The 20,349-nt window shown below is 51.2% G+C and overlaps 1 protein-coding gene across 2 annotated transcripts in view; it reads right to left on the bottom strand.

The window, feature by feature from the left end:
- LOC144594443 (putative uncharacterized protein MYH16) overlaps positions 1–20,349 on the bottom strand; it is a 180,583-nt gene that overhangs the window by 36,526 nt on the left and 123,708 nt on the right. For both annotated transcript variants that reach the window (XM_078400924.1, XM_078400925.1), the window contains exons 10-12: positions 17,684–17,816; positions 16,699–16,915; positions 12,735–12,871 (exon numbers count right to left, since the gene is read on the bottom strand). In XM_078400924.1, the coding sequence (XP_078257050.1) occupies positions 12,735–12,871; positions 16,699–16,915; positions 17,684–17,816 (487 nt within the window). The remainder of the gene's footprint in view (positions 1–12,734; positions 12,872–16,698; positions 16,916–17,683; positions 17,817–20,349) is intronic.

Genomic DNA, 20,349 nt, shown 5'->3' with positions numbered 1-20,349 from the left:
TGGAGTAACTCAGCTGGTCAGGCAGCATCTCTGTGGAGAACGTGGACAGGTATAAAGTGCTAGAGTAACTCAGCGGGTCAGGCAGCATCTCTGTGGAGAACGTGGACAGGTATAAAGTGCTAGAGTAACTCAGCGGGTCAGGCAGCATCTCTGTGGAGAACGTGGACAGGTACAAAATGCTGGAATAACTCAGCGGGTCAGGCAGCATCTCTGGAGAGAAGGAATGGGTGACGTTTCGGGTCGAGACCCTTCTTCAGACTTCTGTGTTGTGATAAGGAAGGTTGTAATAAAGAAGGTTGATTGGGTTGATCCTTTAGTCATGACACATCTGGGAAATGCTGCCCAGGTTTGGAGAGTTACTAATGTAATTGTAGTGACACAGACAGGCTGGAGGAACACATACAATAGCTGGGAAGTCTCCTTGCTCCATCCAGTAATTACCGCTGCTACTTGCTACAAGATGGTGTTATTTAAATTATTTAAATAACCTCTGCAATATTGAGGAATTCGGGAATAAACTCCAAATGTACTTCACTTTATTTCTTTATCACAGAACCAACTCCATTCTCGTTGCGAACACACATTTGCCAACTTTAATCACCTTCAGTAATATCTGCACCCTAAGGAATCATTTCCATTCTTGACAGGAAACTGTGATGAATCCGTAGGTGCCAGCTCTCTGCATCACTGCTCATTGACACTGGACACTGATCAATGAGAAACAATGTTCTCGTTCATCTTCGTAGCATCTCCTCAATCTCTACTGTCATTGAGCAGCAAATCACAAAGAAATACCACGGCCACTGACGTTGATTAAAGCAAAGATGAATTAATGGGAGATCATAAAACTAGCCATCCATTTAACACCAGTTCCCTAATTACTTTCAGCAACGTCTACTAAATAAGAAAATTAGACTGGATGCGTAATGAGCAGTCAATTCCAAATGAGTAATTAAGCATTAATATCCAAGGTAGCAGTTCCCTGTGTTGGAGCTCTCAATAAACAGTGACCCCTGTTGTGTGCAGACATGAAGCAACTAGTCACCACAGGCACGATCAGGCAACAGGCAGATGAATGGGTTGTGAATCTGATCTTAGTATTATTGGTTACAAGATAATTGGCATTGGCACCACTTCTAACTTTCCTGCTGCAAATATCACGAGGATGGATGAGATGAACGGATGTGACGAGCCAGTGATGGACTGGGCTGCATTCACCACTCTCTGGAGGGTCAGATGGTCACGAGGAGAGCAGTTACTGCGGAGATATATCTTGTCAGAATACTTTCTGTAGCTCATTTATACAAGTTCAAGAGAATCCTCTCAGACTTGCCAAATCTTCTCAGAAGCCTCAGAACGTAAATTTGTGGATGTGCGTTCTTGATCACCACTTTGGTGTGTACAACCAGGTAATGTTGTTGATGTTATGGATCTAGGAACCTGAAGATGTCAACCATGTCTACAGCAACTCCATTGATGATCACAGGTTCGTGTGCATTGCCTCGTTTCCTTTGGTCAATAACCAACTCTCTTGTCTTAATGTTAACTCATCCGCCCTGATGTTGCGGGCTAGATTATTGTCCTGACACCAGGACCCGAGGCTCTCGATCTCTTTCCTATACTTTGTCTCATTGTTGCTGTAGGTCCGGTCAACAACAGTGGCATCAACAGTACATGTAACGGTCAGACGGAGTTGTACTGGGCCACACATGGTTGTTCTGGGGGTAGAGTAAAGGAATGATGGGGCCAGTGTCAGGTGCAGGAAATGTTATGACCAACTGAGGTCGGCCACTCAGAAAGTCCAGAGGCCTGTTTACAAATGGAGGCCACAAAGCCAAATCAAGAGGTTCAGGGATGAGTTTATTTGGTATTGTGGTGTTGAAGGCTGAGCTGTAGTCAATGAATTGCATCCTGACAAAGGGTGAACCAGGGCTGAATGTGGTGAGAGAGATGGCATCCTCCATAGTTCCATGGTCCATGTAGCTACTTGCAAGGATTTAAAGTGCTGGAGTAACTCAGCAGGACAGTCAGCATCTCTGGACAACATGGATAGGTGACGTTTCTGGTGGAGACCTGCTAAGTTACTCCAGCACTTGGTGTGTACTTGTGCGTATTAACCAGCATCTGCAGTTCCTTGCTTCTGCAGGGGATTTACATTGTCTGAAAGACTGTGCCAATATGGGCCAAGACCAGTCTGAAGAAGGGTCTCGACCCAAAACGTCACCCATTCCTTCTCTCCAGAGATACTGCCTGTCCCGCTGAGTTACTCCAGCACTTTGGGCCAATACCAATCTTTCAAAGGAATATATCAGGTAGATGCACAGTGTCTCTTGCCCAGAGTAGGTGAATCGAGGACCAGAGGACATAGGTTTAAGGTGAAGGGGAAACAATGTTACAGGAATCTGAGTGGGAATGTTTTCACATAAAGGATGGTGGGGGTATGGAACAAGCTGCCAGAGGAGATAGTTGAGGCAGAGACTATCCCAACATTTAAGAAACAGTTAGGATAGGATAGGACAGGTTTGAAGGGGATATGGGCCAAACGCGGGCAGGTGGGAATAGCGTAGCTGGGACATGTAGGCCGGTGTGGGCCGAAGGGCCTGGTTCCACACTGTATAACTCTATAATGCTTAATTGTGGCCAATGTTAGAGCTACTGGGCAGTAATCATTGAGCCAGGTCACTTTATTTTTTGGGGGGACTGGAATGATGAGCTTTCCTTGAAACTGAGGACATAAAACCGTTGAGGTGAGGGATTAAAGAAAGGAGAAACAAGGAAGTGCAGATGCTGGGATATTGTGCAAAACACAAAGTGCTGGAGGAACTCATCCGGTCAGGCAATATCCCTGGAGGACATGGATAGGTGGCATTTCAGGTCGGGACACTTCTTCATGGGTTGAAGATGTCAGTGGAGAGTGTGTCCGGTTGATAGACACACATTTTCAAGACCCATCCAGGGACTACATCCAGAGTATACCCCCATCTCAGAGTATACCCTCATGAAAGCAGATCTGACCTCTGCCACAGAGATGTACATGGAAGAGCCAGTAGCAGGTGGGGGGACAAGCCTGGTGGGGCTTAGCTTGCCTGTTCTAAATGGGTGTAAAAGGCAATGAGCTTATCCGATAGAGATGCCAGAGATTGCCACCAGATTTGACGGAGCCAGTGATGGTATTCAGGCCCTGCCACAGTTGCCTGGCATTCACTGGAATAAACCGAGCCTCCAGCTCTCTTGTGGCAACTCTTGATGGCCATGGCCATAGTAGCCTTGTTGAGATCATACTTGGTCTTCTTGTACACTGTGGGTTCATCTTTCATGAAAGCCTTGGATCGGGACGTTCTCAGAGAGTGATTCTCCCCGGTGAGTTCTGCTTTCTGGTTTAGACCCTAATTGCGTTTATCCCTACACGGTCATCAAGGCATTCCTCTATGAGACGGGTGACAAATGAGGCATCTCCTTTCCAGCTGGATGACATGGTCTTGGACATGTCCCAGTCCATCCACTCAAGGCAGTCCTGAAGTAAACTTCCAGCCTCCAATTGCTAGATTAAACTTTCCATTGGTGCCTTAAGTTTTAATCTCTGCACTAGCAGCTCGTCAGATGATAAAACTGGCTGATGTGAGTGAGGGATGAAACAAGAGGCTTGCCTGGTGGTGTAATAGTGATCAAGTGCTCAAACTGCATGGGGAAAGAGACAAACTGATGGTCTTTGGGGAGTATGTTCTTGAAGTCAGCATCATTGAAGTTACCCTCAATAAACTTCCCAGATCCCCTGCCTTGAACGATTTGACTAATCAGTTTAATGCCACTACTACATTGTCATGGGGCAGTACATTGACTGCCGACAAGATGGTTGAGGTGAATTTTCTAGGTCGATAGAAGGGACAACATTTAATGATCTGGCATTCCGGGCCAGAGGGAACAGAATTGAGCTAATATCGTCACATTAGTGCACAATGGAGCATTAGAGCCAGTGAGACATAGGTGTGGAAGCAGGCCCTTCAGCCCAACTTGCTCACCAACATGTTCCAGCTATACTAGTTCCTCCTGCTCACATTTGGCCCATACCCCTCCAAACCTGTCCTATCCATGTACCTGTCTAACTGTTTCTTAAATGTTGGGATAGTCCCTGCCTCAACTATCTCCTCTGGCAGCTTGTTCCATACACCCACCATCCTTTGTGTGAAAAATTTCAGATTTTTCACACCAATCTCAGATTCCTATTAAATCTTTTGCCTTTCACATTTTCCCTTTTCCCATTGACCAAACAGCAGATGCCACCAGCTTGCGTGGCTGAGGATTCAGTATAGTCCATTCGATGAATGGAGAAAGCCTCTGGTTATATAACAGCATCAGGTGCATCAGCAGTGAGCCACGCTTCAGTGAAACCAAGAATACAGCAATCCCTTACCTTCCTTTCAAACAGTGGCCTCGCTCTAAGCTCATCAGGCTCATTCTCAACTGTGTGAACGTAGCTAGAAGTTTGCTGGTCCGTGTGGGGGAGTGGGTGGGGGGGCAGGAAGGAGGGGGGGGCAGGAAGGAGGGGGGGCAGGAAGGAGGGGGGGGGCAGGAAGGAGGGGGGGGCAGGAAGGAGGGGGGAAGGAAGGAGGGGGGGGCAGGAAGGAGGGGGGGGCAGGAAGGAGGGGGGGGCAGGAAGGAGGGGGGGCAGAAAGGAGGGGGGGGCAGGAAGGAGGGGGGGGCAGGAAGGAGGGGGGGGCAGGAAGGAGGGGGGGGCAGGAAGGAGGGGGGGGCAGGAAGGAGGGGGGGCAGGAAGGAGGGGGGGGGCAGGAAGGAGGGGGGGGCAGGAAGGAGGGGGGGGTGACCGGGGTAAAATCCCAGTTGCTTCAGCCATACCTGAAGCCCTCCCGCGACTATTATGCTTCCTTGTTAGAGTTCTGTTGGTCGTGTCAGGTTGAATAAAGATCACTGATTATGCAAAGGTAGACACAAAATGCTGGAGTAACTCAGCAGGACAGGCAGCATCTCTGGAGAGAACCCTTCGGGTCTTGACCCAAAACATCACCCATTCCTTCTCTCCAGAGATGCTGCCTGACCCGCTGAGTTACTCCAGCATTTTGTGTCTACCTTCGATTTTAACCAGCATCTGCAGTTTTTCTTCCAACTCACTGGTTATTGCGAGTTCCTTTGAAATAGTGATGATCTACAGGAAACGTTCAGCCCTGGAACCCGTGACTTGGTTCAGTCCTGGTATGAGTGGCTTTCTCGGCAGTGGAAAAGATAGATACTGAGGCAGAGCAATCACAAAAGAGTGTTTTAACTGTTTTGAGAGGAGCCAGGTTGAATGATTGGCGCTGGACAGTGTTTGTACCTGAGACCAAAGGCTATCTTGCATTTTCCCAATGTGTAAATAAGCCAACTTGTGGCTCAAACATGAAGTACATTAACACAAAGGCTGTGATAAGTAAAGAGACAATGGTGATGGGGCATTCTATCACCTTGCCAAGCATCTGCACTTATGTTTGGGATGAAGTTTCCAAAACGGATCTTTCAATAGTTACTTTGTACCTGTTCTGTGTTTACTCCACAAAGCAAGATACAAGAAAGAACACCCAGCAACTTTCAGAGTAAGCATTGTAAATTGTAAATTCCATACTCTTTAGGCGGAAAATAAGTCCAAAGTGTTCCTGTCCCTCTGGGATATGTATCCACTCTCATTTCAGACAGTTTTCACTCTGCTATCAACAACATGGGATGTGGATGTGGATTATATAGTCGTACAGCATGGAAACAGGCCCTTTGGCCCAACTTACCCACATCGGCAAACAGGCCCCATCTACACTAGTCCCACCTGCCTGCATTTGGCCCATATCCCTCTAAACCTGTCCTATCCGTACAAGTCTAAATATTCCTTAAATGTTGGGATAGTCCCAGGCTCAACTACCTCCTCCAGCAGTTCGTTCCATACACCCAACACCCTTTGAGTGAAGAAGTTACCCCTCAGATTCCTATTAAACCTTTCCCCCCTCACTTTAAACCTGTGTCCTCTGGTTATGTCAGCAGATGAGATTAGTTTATCTTGGTACATCCATTTTGGGGCAATGGACCTGTCGCTGTGCGGCACTGTTCTATGATTTAACACGTTAAAGGCTGTCCCTCCACACTGTACACTGTACTCCACACTGTACACTTTACCCCCACACTGTACACTGTACCCCCACACTGTACCCCCACACTGTACACTGTACCCCCACATTGTACCCTGTACCCCCCACACTGTACACTGTACCCCCACATTGTACCCTGTACCCCCACACGGTACACTGTACCTCCACACTGTACCCTGTACCCCCACACTGTATCCCCACAGTGTACCCCCACACTGTACCCCCACACTGTATCCCCACAGTGTACCCCCACACTGTGCACTGTACCCCACATTGTACCCTGTACCCCCACACTGTACACTGTACCTCCACACTGTACCCTGTACCCCCACACTGTACCTCCACACTGTACCCCACTCTGTACCCCACACTGTACACTGTGCCCCACACAGTTCCCTGTACCCCACACTGTACCTCCACATTGTACCCCACCCTGTACCCCCACAGTGTACACTGTACCCCCACACTGTACCCCACACTGTACACTGTAACCCCACACTGTACCCCACGGTGTACCCCCACAATGTACCCCACACTGTACCTCCACACTGTACCCCCACACTGTACCCCCACACTGTACCTCCACACTGTACCTCCACACTGTACCCCCACTGTCCCCTGTACCCCCACGCTGTACCCCCACACTGTACCCCACGCTGTACCCCCACACTGTACCCCCACACTGTACCCTCACACTGTAGCCCCACACTGTACCCCCACACTGTACCTCGACACTGTACCCCCACACTGTACCCTGTACCACACACCCTGTACCCCCACACTGTACCTCCACACTGTACCCCCACACTGTACCTCCGCGCTGTACCCCCACACTGTACCCTGTACCCCACGCCCTGTACCCCACACTGTACCCCCACACTGCAGCCCCACACTGTACCTCCACACTGTACCTCCACACTGTACCCCACACTGTACCCTGCACCCCACACCATGTACCCCCACACTGTACCTCCACACTGTACCTCCACACTGTACACCACACTGTACCCCCACACTGTACCCCCCACACTGTACCTCCACACTGTACCCCACACTGTACCCTGTACCCCACACCCTGTGCCCCACACTGTACCCCCACACTGTACCTCCACACTGTACACCACACTGTACCCCCACACTGTACCCCCACACTGTACCCCCACACTGTACCTCCACACTGTGCCCCACACTGTACCTCCACACTGTACCCCCACACTGTACTCTGTACCCCACACCCTGTACCCCCACACTGTACCACCACACTGTACCTCCACACTGTACCCTGTACCCCACACTGTGCCCCAACACTGTACCCCCACACTGTGCCCTGTACCCCCACACCCCGTACCCCCACACTGTACCTCCACACTGTACCCCCACACTGTACACTGTACCCCCCACACTGTACCCCCACAATGTACCCCCACACTGTACCTCCACAATGTACCTCCACACTGTACCCTGTACCCTGTACCCCACACCCTGTACACCCACACTGTACCCCCACACTTTACCTCCACACTGTACCCCACACTGTACCCCCACACTGTACCCCCACACTGTACACCCACATTGTACCTCCACACTGAACCTCCACACTGTACCCTTTACCCCACACACTGTACCTCCACACTGTACCCCCACACTGTACCCCCACACTGTACCTCCACACTGTACCCCCACACTGTACCCTGTACCCCCCACACTGTACCTCCACACTGTACCCCACACTGTACCCCACACTGCACCCCCACACTGTACCCCCACACTGTACCCCCACACTGTACCTCCACATTGTACCCCCACACTGTACCCTGTACCCCACACCCTGTACCCCCACACTGCACCCCCACACTGTCCCGCCACACTGTACCCCCACACTGCACCCTGTACCCCACTGTACCCCCACACTGTACCCACACACTGGACCCTGTACCCCACACCCAGTACCCCCACACTGTACCCTGTACCCCACACCCTGTACCCCACACTGTACCTCCATACTGTACCTCCACACTGTACCCCCACACTACACTGTACCCCCACACTGTACCCCACACTGTACCCCCACATTGTACCACCACACTGTACCCCCACACTGTACCCCCACACTGTACCCTGCACCCCACACCCTGCACCCCACACTGTACCCCCACACTGTACCCCACACTGTACCCCCGCTCTGTACCCCCGCTCTGTACCCCCACACTGTACCCTGTACCCCACACCCTGTACCCCACACTGTGCCCCCACACTGTACCCCCACCCTGTACACTGTACCCCCACACTGTACCCCCACCCTGTACCCTGTACCCCACACCCTGTACCCCACACTGTACCTCCACACTGTACCTCCACACTGTACCCCACTGTACCCTGTACCCCACACCCTGTACCCTGTACCCCACACCCTGTACCCTGTACCCCACACCCTGTACCCCACACTGTACCCCCACACTGTACCCTGTACCCTGTACCCCACACCCTGTACCCCACACTGTACCCCCCACACTGTACACTGTACCCCACACTGTACCCCACACTGTACACTGTACCCCCACACTGTACACTGTACCCCCACACTGTACCCCCACCCTGTACCCTGTACCCCACACCCTGTACCCCACACTGTACCCCCACACTGTACCCCCACCCTGTACCCCACACCCTGTACCCCACACTGTACCCCCACACTGCACCCCCACCCTGTACCCTGTACCCCACACCCTGTACCCCACACTGTACCTCCACACTGTACCTCCATGCTGTACTCCACCCTGTACCCTGTACCCCACACCCTGTACCCCACACTGTACCCTGTACCCTGTACCCCACACTGTACCCCCACACTGTACACCCACACTGCACCCCCACACTGTACCCCCACACTGTACCCCCACACTGTACCTCCACACTGTACCTCCACACTGTACCCCCACACTGTACCTCCACACTGTACCCCCACACTGTACCACACTGTAGCACACTGTACCCCCACACTGTACCACACTGTACCACACTGTACCCCCACACTGTACCCCTACATTGTACACTGTACCCTCACACTGTATCACTGTACCTCCACGCTGTACCCCCAAACTGTATCAGTGTCCCTCCACACTGTACCTCCACACTGTATCACTGCCCCTCCACACTGTGCCCCCACACTGTATCACAGTGTCCCTCCACACTGTACCTCCACACTGTATCTCTGTCCCTCCACACTGTGCCCCCACACTGTACCTCCACACTGTACTTCCACACTGTACCTCCACACTGTACCCCCACACTGTACCACACTGTGCCCCCACACTGTACCACACTGTGCCCCCACACTGTACCCCCACACTGTACCACACTGTACCCCCACACTGTACCACACTGTGCCCCCACACTGTACCTCCACACTGTACCTCCACACTGTACCCCCACACTGTACCACACTGTACCTCCACACTGTGACCCCACATGTACCCCCACACTGTATCACACTGTGCCCCCACACTGTACCACACTGTGCCCCCACACTGTACCCCCACACTGTACCACACTGTGCCCCCACACTGTACCTCCACACTGTACCACACTGTGCCCCCACACTGTACCTCCACACTGTACCTCCACACTGTGACCCCACACTGTACCCCCACACTGTACCACACTGTGCCCCCACACTGTACCACACTGTGCCCCCACACTGTGCCCCCACACTGTACCACACTGTGCCCCCACACTGTACCCCCACACTGTACCCCCACACTGTACCTCCACACTGTACACTGTACCCCCACACTGTACCACACTGTACCCCCACACCGTGCCACACTGTACCCCCACACTGTGCCACACTGTGCCCCCACACTGTACCACACTGTACCCCACACTGTACCACACTGTACCACACTGTACCCCCACACTGTACCCCCACACTGTACCCCCACATTGTACCCCCACACTGTACCACCACACTGTACCCCCACACTGTACCCCACACTGTGCCCTGCACCCCACACCCTGTACCCCCACACTGTACCCCACACTGTACCCCCACTGTACCCTCGCTCTGTACCCCCACACTGTACCCTGTACCCCACACCCTGTACCCCACACTGTACCTCCACACTGTACCCCCGCACTGTACCCCCACCCTGTACACTGTACCCCCACACTGTACCCCCACCCTGTACCCTGTACCCCACACCCTGTACCCCCACACTGTACCTCCACACTGTACCCCCCTGTACCCTGTACCCCACACCTGTACCCTGTACCCCACACCCTGTACCCTGTACCCCCACCCTGTACCCTGCACCCCACACACTGTACCCCCACACTGTACCCCCACACTGTACCCTGTACCCCCACACCCTGTACCCCACACCCTGTACCCCACACCCTGTACCCCACACCCTGTACCCCACACTGTACACTGTACCCCACACTGTACCCCACACTCTACCCCACACTGTACACTGTATCCCCACACTGTACACTGTACCCCCACACTGTACCCCCACCCTGTACCCTGTACCCCACACCCTGTACCCCCACACTGTACCCCCACCCTGTACCCTGTACCCCACACCCTGTACCCCACACTGTACCCCCACACTGTACCCCCACCCTGTACCCTGTACCCCACACCCTGTACCCTGTACCCCACACCCTGTACCCCACACCCTGTACCCCACACTGTACCCCCAGACTGTACCCCCACCCTGTGCCCTGTACTCCACACCCTGTACCCCACACTGTACCTCCACACTGTACCTCCACGCTGTACCCCACCCTGTACCCTGTACCCCACACCCTGTACCCCACACTGTACCCTGTACCCCACACTGTACCCCCACACTGTACCCCCACACTGTACACCCACACTGCACCCCCACACTGTACCCCCACACTGTACCCCCACACTGACCCTGCACCCCACACCCTGCACCCCACACCCTGTACCCCACACTGTACCCCCGCACTGTACCTCCACACTGTACCTCCACACTGTACCCCCACACTGTACCTCCACACTGTACCACACTGTACCCCCACACTGTACCTCCACACTGTACCCCCACACTGTACCACACTGTAGCACACTGTACCCCCACACTGTACCCCCACACTGTACCACACTGTGCCACACTGTACCACACTGTACCCCCACACTGTACCACAGTGTACCCCCACACTGTACCCCTACATTGTACACTGTACCCGCACACTGTATCACTGTACCTCCACGCTGTACCCCCAAACTGTATCAGTGTCCCTCCACACTGTACCTCCACACTGTATCACTGCCCCTCCACACTGTGCCCCCACACTGTATCACAGTGTCCCTCCACACTGTACCCCCACACTGTACCTCCACACTGTATCTCTGTCCCTCCACACTGTGCCCCCACACTGTACCTCCACACTGTACCTCCACACTGTACCTCCACACTGTGACCCCACACTGTACCCCCACACTGTACCACACTGTGCCCCCACACTGTACCACACTGTGCCCCCACACTGTACCCCCACACTGTACCACACTGTACCCCCACACTGTACCACACTGTGCCCCCACACTGTACCTCCACACTGTACCTCCACACTGTGACCCCACACTGTACCCCCACGCTGTACCACACTGTGCCCCCACACTGTACCACACTGTGTCCCCACACTGTACCCCCACACTGTACCACACTGTACCCCCACACTGTACCACACTGTGCCCCCACACTGTACCACACTGTGCCCCCACACTGTACCCCCACACTGTACCTCCACACTGTACCCCCACACCGTACCACACTGTACCCCCACACTGTACCCCCACACTGTACCACACTGTGCCCCCACACTGTACCACACTGTACCCCCACACTGTACCACACTGTACCACACTGTACCCCCACACTGTACCACACTGTACCCCCACACTGTACCCCCACACTGTACCTCCACACTGTACACTGTACCCCCACACTGTACCACACTGTACCCCCACACCGTACCACACTGTACCCCCACACTGTACACTGTACCCCCACACTGTACACTGTACCTCCACACTGTACCCCCCACACTGTACACTGTACCCCCACACTGTACACTACTTCCACACTGTACCACATTGTACCACACTGTACCTCCACAGTGAGCGCAGCTGGACTGTGGAACTAATGGGACTCTGTTCCTTGGAGCTCCGGAGGGTGAGAGTTGATCTGTTAGAGGTGTATAAAATCATGAGAGGAACAGATCGGGTAAATGCACAGAGTCTCTTGCCCAGAGTAGGGGAATCGAGGACCAGAGGACATAGGTTTAAGGTGAAGGGGAAAAGATTTAATTGGAACCTGAGGGGTAACTTTTTCACACAAAGGGTGGTGGGTGTATGGAACAAGCTGCCAGAGGAGGTAGTTGAGGCTGGGATTATCCCAATGTTTCAGAAACAGTTAGACAGGTACATGGATAGGACAGGTTTGGAGGGATATGGGCCAAACACGGGGAGGTGGGACTAGTGTAGCTGGGACATTGTTGGTCGGTGTGGGCAAGTTGGGCTGAAGGGCCTGTTTCCACCTGCATGACTGTATAATGGGTTTTCGCTGCGTTTACCTCCAGTGCAGCCTCTGATTCCTCGAGCGTTGCCTGCAGCTCTTCCTTTTCCATCTCCAGTTTCTTCTTCGATTTCTGCAGCTCGTGCACACTCTTCCCTCCCTCGCCCAGCTGATCCGTCAAGTCTGTAATCTCCTCTGCAGAATCAGCCCAGGAATGGAGTGAAGAGGGATACATGTCAGTATGGAGGATCATCACAAATACAAATTGAACCAAACCATGCCCTTAATCCAACACAAAGCACAAAACGAAACCATGCCCATTACCCAATACAATGAGATTTGCAGTGCCTGTAACCTGATGTCCCAGATGCCATCACCAGTGAAAATCACAAGACCTGCAAGTACTGGAAATCTTATATGAAAGCAGAGAATGCTGAAAACAAAAACTCAGCAGGTCAGGCAGCATCTGTGGAAAGGGGAAGAGTTAATAGTTCAGGACAAAGAGCCTTCATCATAATTGAGTAAATGGTGGACAGGATAGTCCAGGTAGCAGAGAAGGTGGATGAACTGAATTGAATACTGTATTGTTCCATGTGACAAGTCGCAGTGAGATTCTTTGCTTGCATTCCCACGGTATGCAAATGCTCGCTCGTAAAGGATGAGCAGGATAGGTGGGACAAAGGGAATTGTTGGATAGGGTGAAAACATGTCAGCTAAGGGGCAGTTAAGGTCCTCTGACTGTGTAATAGGTAGCTTGTGTAAGGTCTGTGTAAACGTTTATATTTTGATCAGGTGGGATATAGCCAGTAGGCCAGAACACAACTTTGAAAGAATTGGCAACTCTCACAACAAAGTGACACCAACCCACATAAAACAATCCAGACGATGGGTCTGACCCACACCTGGCAAGGAACGGGTGAATCCAGGTGAGAGGTGGTTTTGAAGGTAGACATGAAATGCTGGAGTAACTCAGCGGGTCAGGCAGCATCCCTGGAGAGAAGGAATGGGTGACGTTTCGGGTCGAGACCCTTCTTCAGGTTTTGATATGCAGATGGTTGGACAAAGGTCAGAGAGGCCAGGCTTGGTGCAGTGCCAGAGACCCGGGTTCGATCCTGACTACGGGTGCTGTCTGTACGGAGTTTGTACGTTCTCATTGTGATGGCAAGGGTTTTCTCCGGGTGCTCCAGTTTCCTCCCACGTTCCAAAAACGTACAGGTTTGTAGGTTAATTGGCTTGGTATAACTGTAAATTGTCCCGTGTGTGTGTATGATAATGTGTTAGTGTGTTGGGATCGCTGGTCGGCGTGGACTCAGTGGGCCAAAGGGCCTGGTTCTGCACTGTAGCTCTAATGTAAAACAAAAAAGATGAAAAGACTAGAGGTCTGTGACAAAATGATTGAAGGGCAGCAAATTGTGAAGCTAGAAGAAGGAATGTAAATGTAAGGGGAGGAGGATGGGAGAAATAGATGGGGGGGGGGGGGGGGGGAGGGAGGGAAAGGAAGGTTGGGGGAAGAATGTAGGAAGGGAGCTTATAGTAACCCAAAATTAGAGAATTCAATGGTCATTCCACTGGGTTTAAAGCTCCTCAACTGGATACGAGGTGCTATTCCTCCAGTTTGTGTGTGTCCTCATTCGGGCAATAGACAAGTCCAGGTCAGAAAGGGCAGTGTGGGAATGACAAGATGTGTCAAAAAGGTGAACACCCAGACGTTCCAGTGGACGTTGGTGGGCCCAGCCCAAGTGCTCGGCAAAATAGCCATTGAGTCTGCGCTTGGACTTGGCAATGTAAAGAAGGTCACATTGGGATGCAGTAGATAGACAATAGACAATAGGTGCAGGAGGAGGCCATTCGGCCCTTCGAGCCAGCACCGCCATTCAATGTGATCATGGCTGATCATTCTCAATCAGTTCCCCATTCCTGCCTTCTCCCCATACCCCCTGACTCCGCTATCCTTAAGAGCTCTATCTAGCTCTCTCTTGAATGCATTCAGAGAATTGGCCTCCACTGCTTTCTGAGGCAGAGAATTCCACAGATTCACAACTCTCTGACTGAAAACGTTTTTTCTCATCTCAGTTCTAAATGGCCTACCCCTTATTCTTAAACTGTGGTCCCTTGTTCTGGACTCCCCCAACAATGGGAACATGTTTCCTGCCTCTAACATGTCCAACCCCTTAATAATCTTATACGTTTCGATAAGATCTCCTCTCCTCTCAGATGAGGTTAGCAGAGGTGTTTGTGAAACTCTGTCTCATCTGGAATGATTGCAGGAGTCCCTGGATGGAGGTGAGGGAGTAGGTACATGGTATTGGGGGTAGGGTATTGACCCTATTTGGATATAAAATTGGTTGGCAGACAGGAAGCAAAGAGTAGGATTAAACGGGTGCTTTTCAGGATGGCAGGCAGTGGCGAGTGGAGTGCCGCAAGGCTCGGTGTTGGGGCCGCAACTGTTTACCATATATATTAATGATTTGGAAGAGGGAATTAGAAGCAAGTTTGCAGATGACACAAAGCTGGGTGGCAGTGTAAACTGTGAAGAGGATGTTAGGAGGTTGCAGGGTGACCTGGACAGGTTGAGTGAGTGGGCAGATGCATGGCAGATACAGTATAATATAGATAAATGTGAGGTTATCCACTTTGGCGGCAGAAACAAGGAGGCAGATTATTATCTCAATGTTGTTAGGTTAGGTAAGGGGGAGGTGAAGCGAGACCTGGGTGTCCTTGTACACCAGTCACTGAAAGTTGGCGTGCAGGTACAGCAGGCAGTGAAGAAAGCTAATGGAATGTTGGCCTTCATAACAAGAGGATTTTAGTATAGGAGTAAAGAGGTTTTTCTGCAGTTGTATAGGGCCCTGGTAAGACCACATCTGGAGTATTGTGTACAGTTTTGGTCTCCCAATTTGAGGAAGGACATCCTTGTAATTGAGGCAGTGCAGTGTAGGTTCACGAGATTGATCCCTGGGATGGCGGGACTGTCATATGAGGAAAGATTGAAAAGACTAGGCTTGTATTCACTGGAGTTTAGAAGGATGAAAGGGGATCTTATAGAAACATATAAAATTATAAAAGGACTGGACAAGCTAGATGCAGGAAAAATGTTCCCAATGTTGGGGGAGTCCAGAACCAGGGGCCACAGTCTTAGAATAAATGGGAGGCCATTTAAAACTGAGGCGAGAAGGAACTTTTTCACCCAGAGAGTTGTGAACTTGTGGTATTCTCTGCCACAGAGGGCAGTGGAAGACAAATCACTGGATGGATTTAAGAGAGAGTTAGATAGAACTCTAGGGGCTAGTGGAATCAAGGGATATGGGGAGAAGGCAGGCACGGATTATTGATTGTGGGCGATCAGCCATGATCACAATGAACGGCTGTGCTGGCTCAAAGTGCCGAATGGCCTCCTCCTGCACCTATTTTCTATGTTTCAATGTTTTTATACAGGGGTGGGTGTTTCAGGGGAAGGTGCCTGGGGAGAGGGTGGTTTGGGTGGGAAGGGATGAGTGAACCAAGGAGTTGCGGGGGGAGGGGTCTCTGTAGAAGGCAGACACGGGTGGGATGGTGAGCGTAACTGATGATGGTATCACATGAGAGGTGACTAAAACAAGGAGAATGATACGTTGGATACAGAGGCTGGTGGAGTGGAAGCTGAGGGCCAGGGGAACTCGATCCCTTGTTCTTTCTGGGCGGAGGGGGAGTGAAGTCTAGAACTACGGGACTATAGAACAACAGGTGAGGGATACATTTGTGACATCAGGGGGTAAGCCAGGTTTACCAAAGAAAGAGGACATCTCTTGGGCAGCACAGTGGCACAGTGGTAGTGTTGCTGTCTGACAGCGAATGCAGCACCGGAGACCCGGGTTCCATCCTGACTACGGGTGCTGTCTGTACGGAGTTTGTACGTTCTCCCCATTGAAGATAGACACAAAAAGCTGGAGTAACTCAGTGGGACAGGCAGCATCTCTGGAGAGAAGGAATAGGTGACGTTTGGGGTCGAGACCCTTCTTCAGACTGAGAGTTAGGGATGATACCTTGGAATGTTTTGTTCTCCCGCTTAATTGAGTCGAGTTGTTCGATCTGCTCCTCATAGGATGTCTTCAGTTTGAAGAGCTCAGTGGCGAACTGCCGGCACTCCTTCTGTGAGCATTCCAGCTCGGCCTGGATCTCCTCACACTTCAGACGCCAGTCTGAAATCTGCTTGTCAATCATCCGCTGCTTCTTGTCCAGGGTCACACCTGCTGCGTTTGCCTGCAGAAAGAGTAGGCACATTGAACGTCACCTGGTACTGAGTTGTCTGCCCTGTGCACAGAGTAACATGGACTCTAGTAGTGTGGCTGGAGAACAAACTTTATGTCCCATCACAGACAGTCATAAAACCACTGAAACTTTCTGAAGGAAACAGGAGCCCGACTGGTTAGTAGGCTACTTGGCCACTGTCCATTGTGAATGTTAGGGGAACCATGGGGAATTAGTGGACATCTGAGGGAGACCAGGGGACTTTGGAGCAGAATTAGGCCATTTGGCCCATTGAGTCCTCTCTGCCATTCGATCATGGCTGATCTATATTTCCCTCAACCCCATTCTCCTGCCTTCTCCCCGTAACTTTTAACACCCTTACTAATCAAGAAACACCTTTCCAAATCAGCTATGACCGAGGGGGGTCTCAGTTTAAAATCAAGAAAAGAGAATGTTATGGTAAATAAGTGGTGTAATGATATTAATGGGAATGTCATATCATTAGAAAATATAACAAGCTATTGGAGAGGATTCTTCAGGAGAGCATTTATTCCCATTTGGAGGTGAATGGGTTATTTAGGGACAGTCAACATGGCTTTGTACACGGCAGGTCATGTCTTCTTAACTTGATCGGATATTTTGAGGAGGTGGTGCCGGTGATTAATGAGTGCTTACAAGGAGGTTCCTGAGGTGAAGATCACCTGTCATCTCTTTCTATGCCGACTGTACATGATGGTGTTGCTGCTGTGCCAGCACTCTGGGTACATGGTAGACACCCACCTTCTCCAGGTCAATGCTTAGCTCCTCCACCTCTACTTGCAGCCTCTGCTTTGTTTTCTCCAAGCTGGAGCACTTGGCTTGTGCAGCCTCCACAGCCTCTTCAGCCTCCTGTAATCGAGACGTCAGCTTTCTCCTGTCATGATCCAAATGTGACAAGATTAATCTTCTATTTCAAGACATTTCAAACTCTGCACTAATAGTGGAGACGGACGACAAAACTATCAGCAGAATCCGACTGGCAGTAAACGCCTCAGTCGAGGATCGCTCTAAAAAATACTAATATGGAAGGGCAGCTCGACATTGATCAGGTTGAGACAATTCCACTTACTGATTCTGGGTAGGACCAGCAAGACCAGTGAAGATTCAGCCCTTTCACTACATCGCTATGTACGTTCAGGACTGTCATTGTTCATTGGTCTGGGACCTTCTTCAGCTTGAATGCTTCAGCTTCAGGGTTTTGCTTTGTAGCCGACAGTGCACTGCAGCCCAGGACTTTCATTTTACTGAGGCAATTCCACAATACAACACCAGATGGCACCGAGAGACCAGCGAACATGGGAGGCAGTGCAGGAAGCAACTGCAGATGCTGGTTTGAACCAAAGATCAGACACAACAAGCTGGAGTAACTCAGCGAGTCAGGCAGCATCTCTGGAGAGAAGGAATAGGCGACGTTTCAGGTTGAGACCCTTCTTCAGTTTTTGGAGAACAAATAAAGTACTGCAGATATTGGAAATAATCAGCAAGGAAGGCAGCATGTGTCGTGAGGGAAACACCATTAACCCTTTAGATCAATCATCTTTCATCAAATTGTTGGAAGAATCCCATCATTGCCTTTGGCTTCAAAATCCTGGACCTAAATATCAGCATCCCACTCTGCCACTGGATCCTCAATGGGTGTCCAGGGTTACGGGGAGAAGGCAGGAAAATGGGATTAGCCATATTTGAATGGCGGAGTGGACTAATTCTACTCCTATAACTAATGAGCGTGAACTTTCTGACCCACAGACCTCAATCAGTGAGGATAGGCAACAACACATGCTCCATAATAATTCTCATGTCCCGCAATGATGTATTCACAGTCCTGCACAATTATAATTGCACGGCCAAATTCGCACACCGCTCCCGAGTATATTCCTCACAAATCTACGTTCTCTCAACAACAAAGTGGACGAACCACAACTCCTGTGCCACACTAACAAGGACTTCTCTCGAGCCGTTGCCCTGTGCTTCACCGAGACCTGGCTGTGTGAGTCGACCCCGGACAGCGCGCTGCAACTGGCTGGCTCTCAACTACACAGAGCGGACCGCGACACAGAGGCAGCAGGGAAATCAAGAGGAGGTGGAATATGCTTCTACACTAACCAGGACTGGTGCAGTGACATCACGGTACTGTCTAACTTCTGTTCCCCAATCTAGAATCTTTCTTTATCAACAGCAAATCCTTTTATTCTCCGAGGGAATTTACCTCTTTTATTCTCGCTGGAGTTTACATCCCCCCCCCCCCCCCCAAGCTTGCGTACGTGAGGCACAAACGCAGCGCTCTGACCAGGTATTGAGGGGAGAGAGTGACTCCATGGTCATTGTTTTGGGGGACTTTACCAAGGCCAACCTCAGTCGTGAGCTCCCAAAGTACAGACTTCATGTTACCTGCCCCACCAGAGGGGAGAGGACACTTGATCACTGCTACACTTCAATCAAGAACGCATATCGCTCTGTTCCTCGGGCAGCTCTGGGTCTCTCCGATCATTGTTTAGTTCACCTTATTCCGACCTAAAGGCAGAAACTAAAATCTGCTAAACCTGTGGTCAGAACAACAAAAAGGTGGACAAGCGAGGGCATTGAAAACCTACAGTCCTGCTTTGACTGCACTGATTGGAATGTGTTCAGGGAAGCAACCACAAGCCTTGATGAGTACACAGACACTGTGACATCCTATGTCATATTTTGTGAGGACAGTTGCATTCCTTCTAAGACCCGGATCTGGTTCAACAACGACAAGCCTTGGTTCACAGCAGAACTCAGACAGCTCCGCCAGTCTAAAGATGAGGTCTACAGGAGTGGGGATACAGATCTCTACAGGCAGGCCAAGTACAAGCTGAGAAGAGGAATCAGAGCTGCCAAGGAAAGGTACTCTGAGAAGCTGACGAGCAGGTTCTCAGCTAATGACGCTTCTTCAGTTTGGAAGGGCTTGCAAGAAATCACCAGGTACAAGAAGAAAACTCCACGCTCCTTGGACAATCGTCAGCTGACCAACGACCTGAACGACTTTTACTGCAGGTTCGAGAAACAGAAACATAATCCTGGGACCCCCTCCCCCCCACCCCCAATCACCACTTCACACGTACTCAAAGACTGACTCCAGTTTGCAAAGACTGGATCTGCCCCCACCCACTCCTCCCCAAGCAGCAATTCACACTTACTCAGAGACTGGCTGGAGTTTGCAAAGACTGGCCCCCCCCACCCCCCCCCCCCCCCCCCCCCCACCCCTCTGCAATCACCAATTTGCACATCCTCACAGAATGACTCCAGTTTAACAATAGAAATTGTGGAGGTGGAGAGGCTATTCAGAAAACAGAAAAGCCAGAAATCTCCAGGACCGGACAATGTTTCCCCCTCTACCCTCAAGCTCTGTACCGAACAACTGGCACCGATCTACACAGACATTT

This window comes from Rhinoraja longicauda, chromosome 6 (assembly GCF_053455715.1).
Source record: "Rhinoraja longicauda isolate Sanriku21f chromosome 6, sRhiLon1.1, whole genome shotgun sequence".
Taxonomy (NCBI): domain Eukaryota; kingdom Metazoa; phylum Chordata; class Chondrichthyes; order Rajiformes; family Arhynchobatidae; genus Rhinoraja; species Rhinoraja longicauda.
Note: the sequence above shows the minus strand (reverse complement) of the source record. Positions and strands in the feature narration are given on the sequence as shown.